At 34.0% G+C, this 11866-nt stretch overlaps 1 protein-coding gene across 4 annotated transcripts in view; it reads right to left on the bottom strand.

Annotated features, from left to right (window-relative positions):
• Positions 1 to 5394: 5394 nt before the first annotated feature.
• The window catches only part of LMBRD2 (LMBR1 domain containing 2), a 51648-nt gene continuing 45176 nt past the window's right edge, over positions 5395 to 11866 (bottom strand). For 2 of the 4 annotated variants that reach the window (XM_061393714.1, XM_061393713.1), the window contains exon 18: positions 5395 to 11280. In XM_061393714.1, coding sequence (XP_061249698.1) covers positions 11196 to 11280 — 85 coding nt within the window. In that variant the 3' untranslated portion in view covers positions 5395 to 11195. The remainder of the gene's footprint in view (positions 11281 to 11866) is intronic. The other 2 variants (XM_061393715.1, XM_061393716.1) reach the window with 2 other exon arrangements.

Genomic DNA, 11866 nt, shown 5'->3' with positions numbered 1-11866 from the left:
TGGGGTGTGTGTATTGTTTCAAATTCCCAGGAGTGGAATTGTTGGGTCATATGGTAGTTCCATTTTTAGTTTTTGAGAAAACTCCATTGTTTTCCACAATTGCTGCATAAATTTATGTACCAACAGTGTTAAAAGTGTTCCCTTTTCTCCACATCCTAGCCAATACTTGTTACTTGTGTTCTTTTTGATGATAGCCATTCTAAGTGTGAGGTGATATCTCATTGTAATTAACAATGTTGAACATCTTTTCACGAGCCTGTTGGCCATCTATATATCATCTTTGGGAAAATGTCTACTCAGGTGTTCTGCTCATTGTTTAATTGAGTTGTTTGGGTTTTGCTTTTTTTTTTTTTTCCATGTTGAGTTGTATGACCTGTGGATATTAACCCCTTGTTGGTATTTAATAGCATCATTTGCAAATATTTTCTCCCAAACTGTAGGCTGTCTTTTTGTTTATGGTTTCCTTTGCTGTGCAAAAGCTTTTAAGTTTAATTAGGTCCCATTTATTCATTTTTGCTTTTATTTCCTTTGCTTTAGGAGACATATCAAAAAAATATTGCTACAATTTATGTCAAAGAATGTTCTTCCTATGATTTCTTCTTGGGAGTTTTATGGTTTCCAGTCATCCATTTAGGTCTTCAATACTTTTTGAGTTTATTTTTATATATGGTGTTAGAAAAAATTACAATTTCATTCTTTTACATGTAGCTTCCCAGTTTTCCCAGCACTAGTTATTGAAGGGACGGTCTTTTCTCCACTGTATATTCTTGCCTCCTTTGTCATAGATTGACCATAAGTGCATGGGTTTATTTCTGCGCTAAATAGCCTTTTCCACTGATCTATTTCTGCTTTTATGCCAGTACCATACTGTTTTCATTACTGTAACTTTGTAGCACAGTCTGAAGTCAGGGAGCAAAATTCCTCCAGCTTTCTCAAGACTGTTTTGCAGTAGTTTTAGGTTCTTACACATATACATGTCTCTATGTATGCATGCAGATATACATTATCAGAAAAATGCTTTTTAAAAAATGTAACTTTAATATGTGTTGATTATATCAAAGTATTTTATGCAACTATTTGAGATGTGATTTTACTCTTTCGATTATTAATGTGATTTACAGATTTTTCAGAACTTCTACAGTTTGAAATATAGACATATTCAAAAAAGTGCATAAAATATAAATGTATAGTGAAGTGAAGTCGCTTAGTCATGTCCGACTCTTTGCGACCCCATGGACTATAGCCTATCAGGCTCCTCCGTCCATGGGATTTTCCAGGCAAGAGTGCTGGAGTGGATTGCCATTTCCTTCTCCAGGGGATCTTCCCAACCCAGGAATCGAACCCAGGTCTCCTGCATTACAGGAAGACACTTTACTGTCTGAGCCACCAGGGAAGCCCCCAAATGTATAGTAGGTAAGTATAAATAGAAAAATGCTTGTACAAAATGCCCACATATAAGGAACAAAACATTGCCCATAGTAACCCAGAGGGTTTTGAGTGATACCTTTGATGTCCATCCCTATCAGAAGCATACTCTGATTTCTACATTAAATCACTTCCCATGACTTTACTTATAGTTTTCTCAACTAGGTATGCATTTCTAAACAAAAAGTTCTAGTCTTAGGTAGTTTCTGTTCTTTTTTTTTTTTCTATATTTTTATTTTTTATTTATTTTAAATTTTTAAAAGAAAATCCATCCTGAACCCTCCTCCCTCCTCCCTCCCCATACCATCCCTCTGGGTCGTCCCAGTGCACCAGTCCCAAGCATCCAGCATCGTGCATTGAACCTGGACTGGCATCTCGTTTCATACATGACATTTCACATGTTTCAATGCCATTCTCCCAAATCTTACCACCCTCTCCCTCTCCCACAGAGTCCATAAGCCTGTTCTATACGTAAGTGTCTCTTTTGCTGTCTCGTATACAGGGTTATCGTTACCATCTTTCTAAATTCCATATATATGCGTTAGTATACTGTATTGGTGTTTGTCCTTCTGGCTTACTTCACTCTGTATAATAGGCTCCAGTTTCATCCACTTCATTAGAACTGATTCAAATGTATTCTTTTTAATGGCTGAGTAATACTCCATTGTGTATATGTACCACCGCTTTCTTATCCATTCATCTGCTGATGGACATCTAGGTTGCTTCCATGTCCTGGCTATTATAAACACTGCTGCAATGAACATTGGGGTACACGTGTCTCTTTCCCTTCTGGTTTCCTCAGTGTGTATGCCCAGCAGTGGGATTGCTGGATCATAAGGCAGTTCTATTTCCAGTTTTTTAAGGAATCTCCACACTGTTCTCCATAGTGGCTGTACTAGTTTGCATTCCCACCAACAGTGTAAGAGGGTTCCCTTTTCTCCACACCCTCTCCAACATTTATTATTTGTAGACTTTTGGATTGCAGCCATTCTGACTGGTGTGAAATGGTATCTCATAGTGGTTTTGATTTGCATTTCTCTGATAATGAGTGATGTTGAGCATCTTTTCATGTGTTTGTTAGCCATCTGTATGTCTTCTTTGGAGAAATGTCTATTTAGATCTTTGGCCCATTTTTTGATTGGGTCATTTATTTTTCTGGAGTTGAGCTGTAGGAGTTGCTTGTATATTTTTGAGATTAGTTGTTTGTCGGTTGCTTCATTTGCTATTATGTCTTAGGTAGTTTCTGTTCTTTTCCTGTTTTAAGTTAAAAATTTTTGTCACTTAATTTTTCCTTTATTTGTTGCTATATCCTATTTCTGTTCTTTTCATGATTACCAAAAAAGACTGTAGCATGTATCCTCAATTGAAAATCTAGCTTAAAACAACATCTTTACTCCTCCTGAATATTATCATGACCTTGGAACACTATAACAGTTTCTTCCAGTTTCAACTTTTAAGCTATGTAATTTAAATCTCTATATTTTTAAACTTCATTATAAAAGAAGATGTATACATAGCAAAGCACACATAAAAGTATGTTCAGTTCAGTTCAGTCTCTCAGTCGTGTCCGACTCTTTGCGACCCCATGAATCTCAGCACGCCAGGCCTCCTTGTCCATCACCAACTCCCAGAGTTAACTCAAACTCGTGTCCATCGAGTCGGTGATGCCATCCAGCCATCTTATCCTCTGTCGTTCCCTTCTCCTCCTGCCCCCAATCCCTCCCAGCATCAGGGTCCTTTCCAATGAGTCAACTCTTTGCATGAAGTGGCCAAAGTATTGGAGTCTCAGCTTTAGCATCAGTCCTTCCAATGAACACCCAGGACTGATCTCCTTTAGGATGGACTGGTTGGACCACCTTGCAGTCTAAGGGACTCTCAAGAGTTTTCTCCAACACCACAGTTTAAAAGCATCAATTCTTTGGCGCTCAGCTTTCTTCACAGTCCAACTCTCACATCCATACATGACCACTGGAAAAATCATAGCCTTGACTAGATGGACCTTTGTTGGCAAAGTAATGTCTCTGCTTTTTAATATGCTATCTAGGTTGGTCATAAGTTTCCTTCCAAGGAGTAAGCATCTTTTAATTTCATGGCTGCAATCATCATCTGCAGTGATTTTGGAGCCCAAAAAAATAAAGTCTGACACTGTTTCCACTGCTTCCCCATCTATTTCCCATGAAGTGATGGGACCAGATACATGTACTGTTTAGCAATTCATTACCAAGTGGACACCTGTAAAACCACCACCCAAGAAAGGGAACACAGGTAGCAATCCAGAAGTTTCTCTTGTGCTGATCATAGTCACTAATCCCTTCCTTCTCTTTAAAGGTAAGCAATAGCCTGATATGTATGGTAATGTCTTGTTTTTCACTTTATGATCTTACTACAAAGCATTCATTTTTTAACTCTACAATTTAATCTTTTTTTGAACTTCATATAAGCAGAATCATACTATATTTTTTCATGTCTGACTTGTTTGGATCCACAATATCTTTGTTTCATCCATGTTGTTACATAGTTGTATTAATAATTAATCACTTCCACTTATTTATACACATATCCATCATGTTGAATAAATAAACCTATTCTGTTGACTGAATTATCTACGGTTGAAATTATATGAATAATCCGATTCCTGTACATCTCTGGGTACATATATATATACACACATTTTTGTGTGATATATATATTGTCTGACAAGCCCATGTTTACCTATGTTTCCCCCTATGTTATCTTCCAGAAGTTTTGTGCTTTAGGTTTATGAACTATTTTGAGTTAATTTTTGTAAAAGGTGTAAAGTTAGTGTCTACATTATTTTTGCATTTGGATGTCCAGTGTCCCAGCATCATTCGTTAGACTCCTTTCTCCACTGAATTGCTTCGTTCTTTTGTCAAAGATCAATTGACTATATTTATGTGGGTGTATTTCTGCTCTCTGTTCTGTTTCATTGTCTACTTGTCTATTCTTTCATCAATCTCACAATGTCTTGATAATTGTAGCTTTATTGTAAGTCTTGAAATTGGCTAGTGTCAGTACTCCAACTTTGTTCTCCTTCAGTTTGTGTTGACTCTTCTGGGTCTTTTGCCTCTCCATATAAATTTTAGAATCAGTTTGTCAATATCCATAAAATAACTTATTGGGGCTTTAACTGGGATTACATTGAATCGATAGGTCAGTTTGGGAAGAAGTGACATCCTGGAAATAATGGGTCTTCCTGCCTTCCTGCTCATTATGGAATCTCTATTTATTCTGTTCTTTGATTTCTTTCATCAATGGTTTGTAGTTTTCTTCATATAGATCTTAGATATATTTTATTAAATTTATACCTAAGTATTTCATTTTAGGGGATGCTAATGTAAATGGTATTATCTTTAATTTTGAATTCTACTCTTCCATTGCTGGTAAAAGGGAAAAGGACTTACTTTTTTATATTAGCCTTATATCCTGCAAACTTGCTATAATCATTTACTCATTCTAGGTTTTTTTGTTGTTGTTTTTTGTTTTCATTTTTTTAGCCAGTTCTTTTAGATTGCTACATAGATGATCATATGATCTGCAGACAAAGTTTTATTTCTTACTTCCAAAACTGCATATCTTTTATTTCCTTTTCTTCTTACTGTATTAACTAGGACGGATGTAAATGATGTTGTTTTTAATCTCAAATTTCCATTGTTATTTTTGGTATATGGGAAAGCAACTCTCTATTTCCTTTGTCAGCCTGGCTAGGGTTTCATCAATTTTATTGATCTTTTCAAACACTCAGTATTTGGTTTCATTGATTTTCCTGTTTTCAACTTCACTGAAGGAAGTAAGGTGGAGCCTAAAGTATAGGTATTTAGTTATTTATCTTAAAACATTTCTTTTGTGGTACCTGTTAATAATTTGAAAGGAACAAAAAAAGCCTTAGTTTACTAAAAAGAGTATAATCTCAAAGATGGTTGAAGGAAAACACATAAATGACCAGCAAAGTTCTTAGTAACTTGTAGAAATGTACTTTATTTCATGCAAAGCTACATAATTTCCTACATTTTAACAGCTAATCAAATAAACATCTCAAAAAATTCATTACATTACAATAAGTTAAAATACTACAAAGCAATTCCAAGTCCATGGTCTGTCAAAACCAAATTGAGAGAACATTATGCATAGATAAGGCCAAAGATGCTAACTTAATTACAGGTAGCACTTTGCAGGTTTTTTTCAAATACATATTTAGTGAGAATCTGCAGAGAAAAATAGTTATATCTACAACCCATTGATCAGAAAGGGAAACATCTGCCATTACATAGCAGGTAGTATTCTTACCTGGAGGACTCCACGGACAGAGGAGCCTGGTAGGCTACAGTTCATGGGTTTGCAAAAAGTCAGACACAACTTATTAATAGCAACTGAACAACAACCAGGTAGTAGTGTCTGATTAAAGATAAATTTGGCATCATGCACCAAAAATGAACATAATAAACATTTTGAAATTTATGATCAGATGCACATTTGAAAAGACTTACTCTCTACTTCACCTAATCCACTGAATAAGATAAATAACAAGTACGTTATTAATGCAACACAGAACTTAGGCTTTTGGTATACTTTGCTTGAGTACTGGTATATACAAAAAGATACTGAAGAGATGTAGGAATATTTCAAACTCATACTAGACTACTGAACTTTCGAATAGGAAATAAGTCCTGGGCAGAACTTATTTTAGAAAGATTTTAAAACTACTTAAAAGCAATACTACAATTAGTTATTTACAAAAACATTTTATAAAAATTAAATACCAGGAAGTAACAACATCATTATTAGAGCTCTTTTTCCAATGCTATAATTTATAAATATATATATTAGATTACAATTATTTAAAAGACAGGTCCACATGTTCTCTATCTGCGAAATGAGAAAAGTTCTTCAAGTTGTTTACAAAATATGGACAAAAACAAATCCATTGGATTGCTTAAAAAAAAAAAATACATAGTCTCTCCCCTACAATTTGGTGTACTAAGTAGGGAAGATGCTAGCCAGCATTCTTTTGAGAAATACAGCTCTAAGTGACTAGACTGATAAGATTTGTGTCAATAATACCAACTCAAAATGGTGTTGTACAGTCAGATTAACAAATTATGACTTTATTTTATATATGTCTGCCACAGTAAACCATTCTTTCTACTCTTTTGCACTAAGTACAGTAAAAATCTCCTTTTGCAAAATGATGTGAGATCAGGATAATCACAAAAGAAAAGATTTTCATAGAAAAAAAGGTTAATTCTCTCCAGGGAGTGTGTTAAAAACAAAAGTCTTTTAGGATATCGATGAGAAGAGGAACACGCCATTATTCTTGTTTCATTAACAAATTTAAAATTGTGATGAGGCTTCAATCTACCACAATGGATATAAAATGTTAGGAAAACCAAGCTGAACATAAAAGGAATTAGGGGTGTGGTATGTTCCCACTGCAATAGGACTGGGGATGGGGCAGGGCTAATAGCTGCTCTGATGGTAGAGACGGCTCACAGGACCTGGTCTCCAGGAGTTAGTAAAGGGAATAACACTGCCTAGTCTTCCAGGTCTCTGAGCAGAAAAATAAGTCATTGAATTGAAAAGAAGTAACCCACACAAAGGGAATTAATATTTCAGAAGGCTCCCTGTAACACTCTTACATTGTTTCAACCTCTTCTAATGAAAACTTTGACAACGATGTATGTTATTTATAAATTCCTTTTCATAAAATGAGGTCTCAAGGTTTTTAATGTTTGGGGTTTGTTTGCTTGTTTTTAATAATCACTGGTTTTAGAAATATAATTTTATGCTAAAACATCTACACTGAGAATATTTCATTTTACTGAAGCGTCCTACTTAGTGGCGGAAAAGACAACACAGTGAGCTAGCACGCCTCATATTTATATCCAGATGTTGCTTAGTTGTCTAGCAAAATCTGTTGTACTACTTTAAGTGCAATACTGCTATTCAAGTAGTGGGATCTGTAGTCAGAACTACTACCTTTTGAGTGTACTGACCATCAAAAACAACCGTATACACCAAACAAACGGAAGAAAAACATGTCAGCTCATTATAAGCTATACTATAAAGACAGGCTTCAGAGAGGAAAGAAGGTATAAAAGGAATGAAAGGAGAAAGGGAGAAAAGAAAGGAAAGATAAAAGTCTCGATCCATTGACTTATTAACATTTAGGATTTAATAAATACAATCCATTACACTTTGGAAATTCAAGTACGTTAAGATTTCTCAGGGATATGTTCTGCCTCTTAGTGCAAATATATTTATCCTTGTGATTTTCAGGCATGGCCCACACAAATCACAAATATAAAACTCACATTACTGAACAGTGTGAATTAAAATTATGGAGAGTTTATTTTTCCTTTAAAACAGTAATCTACATAAAAATCAAGAACATTCTCTAAATCTACTACACATATACAAAAATGAGGTTTGCTGTTGTATATCAATGAATTCTTTCATTAATATTCTAAAATATACTTAAAAAAACACACACTGACTTGCCTATCCACATTTAATTTCATTTGAGTATACAACCAGCACACATGTAAGAACTGATAATCTAATCAAATAGTAGTGTCCAAAAACAAATTGGCAGCAATATTTTAAAAAATTTTGATTGTCCAATCCTCTGATCTATTCTTTATAAACTGAAAACCCTTGAAAGTTATTTAGTTCTTATGACTCTTGTGAAATGAGGGCGTCTAGTATAAGGAAATTATTCCCAAGCCCCTGTTCATTTGGTAAGAGAACAAATTCTAATAATTAGTCTTATTTTAATAATGATTTTTTAAATGTTCTAATAATAACAAATTATTGATGTAATAACAAAAGTTAATAGCAACTTACAGATCCATGAAATTAATAGATTACTTACTGTTATTTTCTGCAATGGCTTACTGAATATTCTAATAATTATTTAGAAAAATAATTTAGAAAGTTTAAATAGGAATCTATTACAATATAAGAAACACTCAAAAGGTAATTGTCAGAAGTAATTCTTCAAGAAATATACTTTGCATGTAAAGTATATGAATTTAGTAATAATGTTTTGCAGCAGATGTCATTTTAGTAATATTCTCAAAACAGAAAACTTTTGTTCATATTACAGTTTTTACAAAGTTGCTTAACAAATATTAACTTAGTTCCCCAGCAATAAACTCTTAAGACTTCAGGGATTAAATAATTAACTTCTAAACACAAAATTACCCAGCCAGGTAATCTTCCTATATGATCATATATGAAATCCTGTAACAAATTCTGCCTAAACAATTGAATACTCTGGATCACTTAAACAACCAAAATTATTTTGGAAATAACTCAAAAGTCATAAAGGGGATCTATACTGTTTTATAGAAGTATTACATACACTCCCATTATTATAATCATTTTAAAAATTAATAATAAAGTAGTACATCTTTTACATATTTCTATCAATATATCTTAGAGTATTATAAATTATAAAAGTAACTGGATCATTCTTCTCTTTTTCTGCTTCTACAATAGCATCTGAGTTTCATGATAAAACCTATGAGAAACAACATTATACTTAAGGAACATATTCCAAAGTAAACTCAAAGACTAAATAATAAAACAATATTATTTTCACAGGATTTTGATTACTTATTCCAGAAAGAGTTTTTGCTTTGGGAACTTGTAAGCTTCTCTGTAATAATAAGAAACTGGACCACTTTCTGGGGTGATCTGTTTCCTATCTAATATCTTCAAATACCACTTGTGTGGAAAACCAGCATAGCTAACAACTTATTTTGTCTTTTTAAACGCCACTATATAAACATCAACTCAATACCCTCACAACTGCTTTGTGAGGTAGATCAGTAGGTAAATAGCAAGTATCCTCTTCATTTTGAAAATGAAGAAACTGAGGCACAGAAAGGTTACATGATTTGCCCAAGGTTTCAATGGTCAGTCATGTAATTACAGTGTTAAATTATCTCTGCTCCTGGCCTATTGCTCTCTGACCACGCTTCACAATAAAAGGCTGTGTGTGTGTCTTCTTAAATGAGTAGTCTATATAATTTTGATTGAGAGGAAAATCTATTGACTGATAATTATTTTAAAGGGGGTCTAATCTTAAAAAAAATCATAAAAATTTAAGAAAATGAGATAATTAGGATGATACACTATCAGTATCTGCCTAAAACTGTGGCTTCTAACGTATTTATGTGATAACACTAAGAAAAGAGGGAAATAAAACATTTAAAATTATGATTCAGGGAAAAATGACCTTCAAGAAACATATAATCAAATTGTCAGGTGACTATATAATTCATCCTCAAACTGGAATACTTAAGAGTGAAAATGAGCACTACCGAAGGATAACAGGTAAAACTAAGATGGCCATGGGGCGGCCCAGTCACCACTGGGTGAATCCATGGTATGGATTCTCAAAGAGTTGCAAATATTTCAGGGACATAAACAACTCTTTTTGCAAAATGTTGTGCTGAACTATAGTCACTGTGCATAAAACACTGGTGATTTAAAATGTAATACCTAACTTTGGCTTAAACAAAATTTTAAAAACTCAATTTAAAATGATAACATGTTTAAGCAACAAGTTCTTACATATCTCCACTCTAAAGTAGTTTTCTATAAATCACAATTTAAGTGTGAGTAGTAACAGTAAATGGACTCACTTTTTATCTTTGAATAACCAGATATTCTTTTTCAAAAGGAATAAACAGGCACCTTTTAACAGTAGAGAATTTTGTGGGACTCTTTGGCTGTTAAGGGGAAGTCGCTCAGTCGTGTCCGACTCTTTGCGACCCCATGGACTGTAGCCCACCAGGCTCCTCCATCCATGGGATTCTCCAGGCAAGAGTACTGGAGTGGGTCGCCATTTCCTTCTCCAGGGGGATGTTTCCGATCCAGGGATCAAACCCGGGTCTCTCGCATTGTAGGCAGACGCTTTACCATCTGAGCCACCAAAACCTCACTATTTACCATTAAAAATTATGACTCTCCTTGAATGGAATGATCAACACTTAAATCACTATGCTAAATGGTAAAGGTGAACACTCCTCTCTGAAATAAAAATCTTTTACAAAGCAATACCAAAAGCATACGACAACTTCCAGTTACTACCAAAGACTGAAAGAATAATTCACCACCTGATTAAAGCACACATGCTGAAGATACAAACACTAGTTGAAGTATAGTCTTAAATACACATGCAAAAACCTAACTAATTTGCATACAGTGTTGAAAAAGGGCTTTCTACATTCAGTTATGTCTGGTAAGTAAGCCTTGTTTTAAGACATGGGTTTTGTAAATACGGTTATTATTGAGGTCTCCATCTCTTTGGGAAATAAAGGATCAACATATTTTTTAGAAAGAATATGTAAATCACAATAATAAAACTATAATATTAGTCAGTTGTAACTATGGCTTCCTTGAACCTTTAAAACAAGTTTTCCTGAAAAAATTAATCTGAAACAAACTGAACTACATGTTTTCAACATATACTGATCTTTATCATGAATTAAATCCTTCCACTGTAACTGTACTTCTAAGACAGACATTTCAGGAATGGTATGAAACAAATCCTATTAGAAATAAAGACGATATTCAATGAATAATAAGCCATTATCACTAAGATCTGATTAATTTTTCGTGCCTTTTTTATCCTGACACTTTTCACTGGGAGTTCAGTAGTTAATTCTAGAGCATACAGATGTTCATAAAGACTGAACTTGTTTGTTGATCTTGGTTAGCTACTCCATAAATTCCTATAGACTTTAAACATCATCAAATATTCTGCTGCGAGACATTGAGAGGTATCGTCCACCAGGCTGATACCTGAAAGGTGGATAAAGAAATGATCTGAGGCATCAAAAATAAAGAAGGAGAGAAAAACAAGGACACATTAAAAGGAAGTGGGTACATAATTTTTAAGAACTGTAAAATCTATTCAGTAGCTGAAATCAGAAACTTATTCTCCAAGGATATTATCCTAAAGAGATTTACCTATAATTATAAATCAACCAACAACTGTTTTACAGCCTATGATATGACACATATGGCAGGATGAGAGATGTAAAAAAGAAAGGAAAAGAGAGATATAAAACACATCATGAAATTTGGATTTAATAACTACTCTGTATTGTTGAATATAAACAGAATATTCCTCTTGCTATTTATAAGCAAATATCTTCATGCCCATGATGTTTTGCTTTTGTTTGTTTCTACTTGGTATAACAGCTAAAAGCACAGACTCTGAAGCCAGAGTCCTGGGGTTTAAATGCCTGATTTTGTTACTTAAAAGTTGTGTGATCCTGGGTAAGTTACTGAGCCTCTCTAGATTCAATTCCAATTGGACTTACAGTCATAAAACACAATTACTGTTGTTAAAGTGCTCAGAATACAGTGCCACCCAGTCATATCTATGTAACTATTGCCAAATATGATG

The sequence above is a fragment of the Bos javanicus genome, chromosome 20, assembly GCF_032452875.1.
Source record: "Bos javanicus breed banteng chromosome 20, ARS-OSU_banteng_1.0, whole genome shotgun sequence".
NCBI classification, from domain to species: Eukaryota; Metazoa; Chordata; class Mammalia; order Artiodactyla; family Bovidae; genus Bos; species Bos javanicus.
The sequence above is the reverse complement of the archived record's forward strand: the minus strand, read 5'-3'. Positions and strand labels throughout refer to the sequence as shown.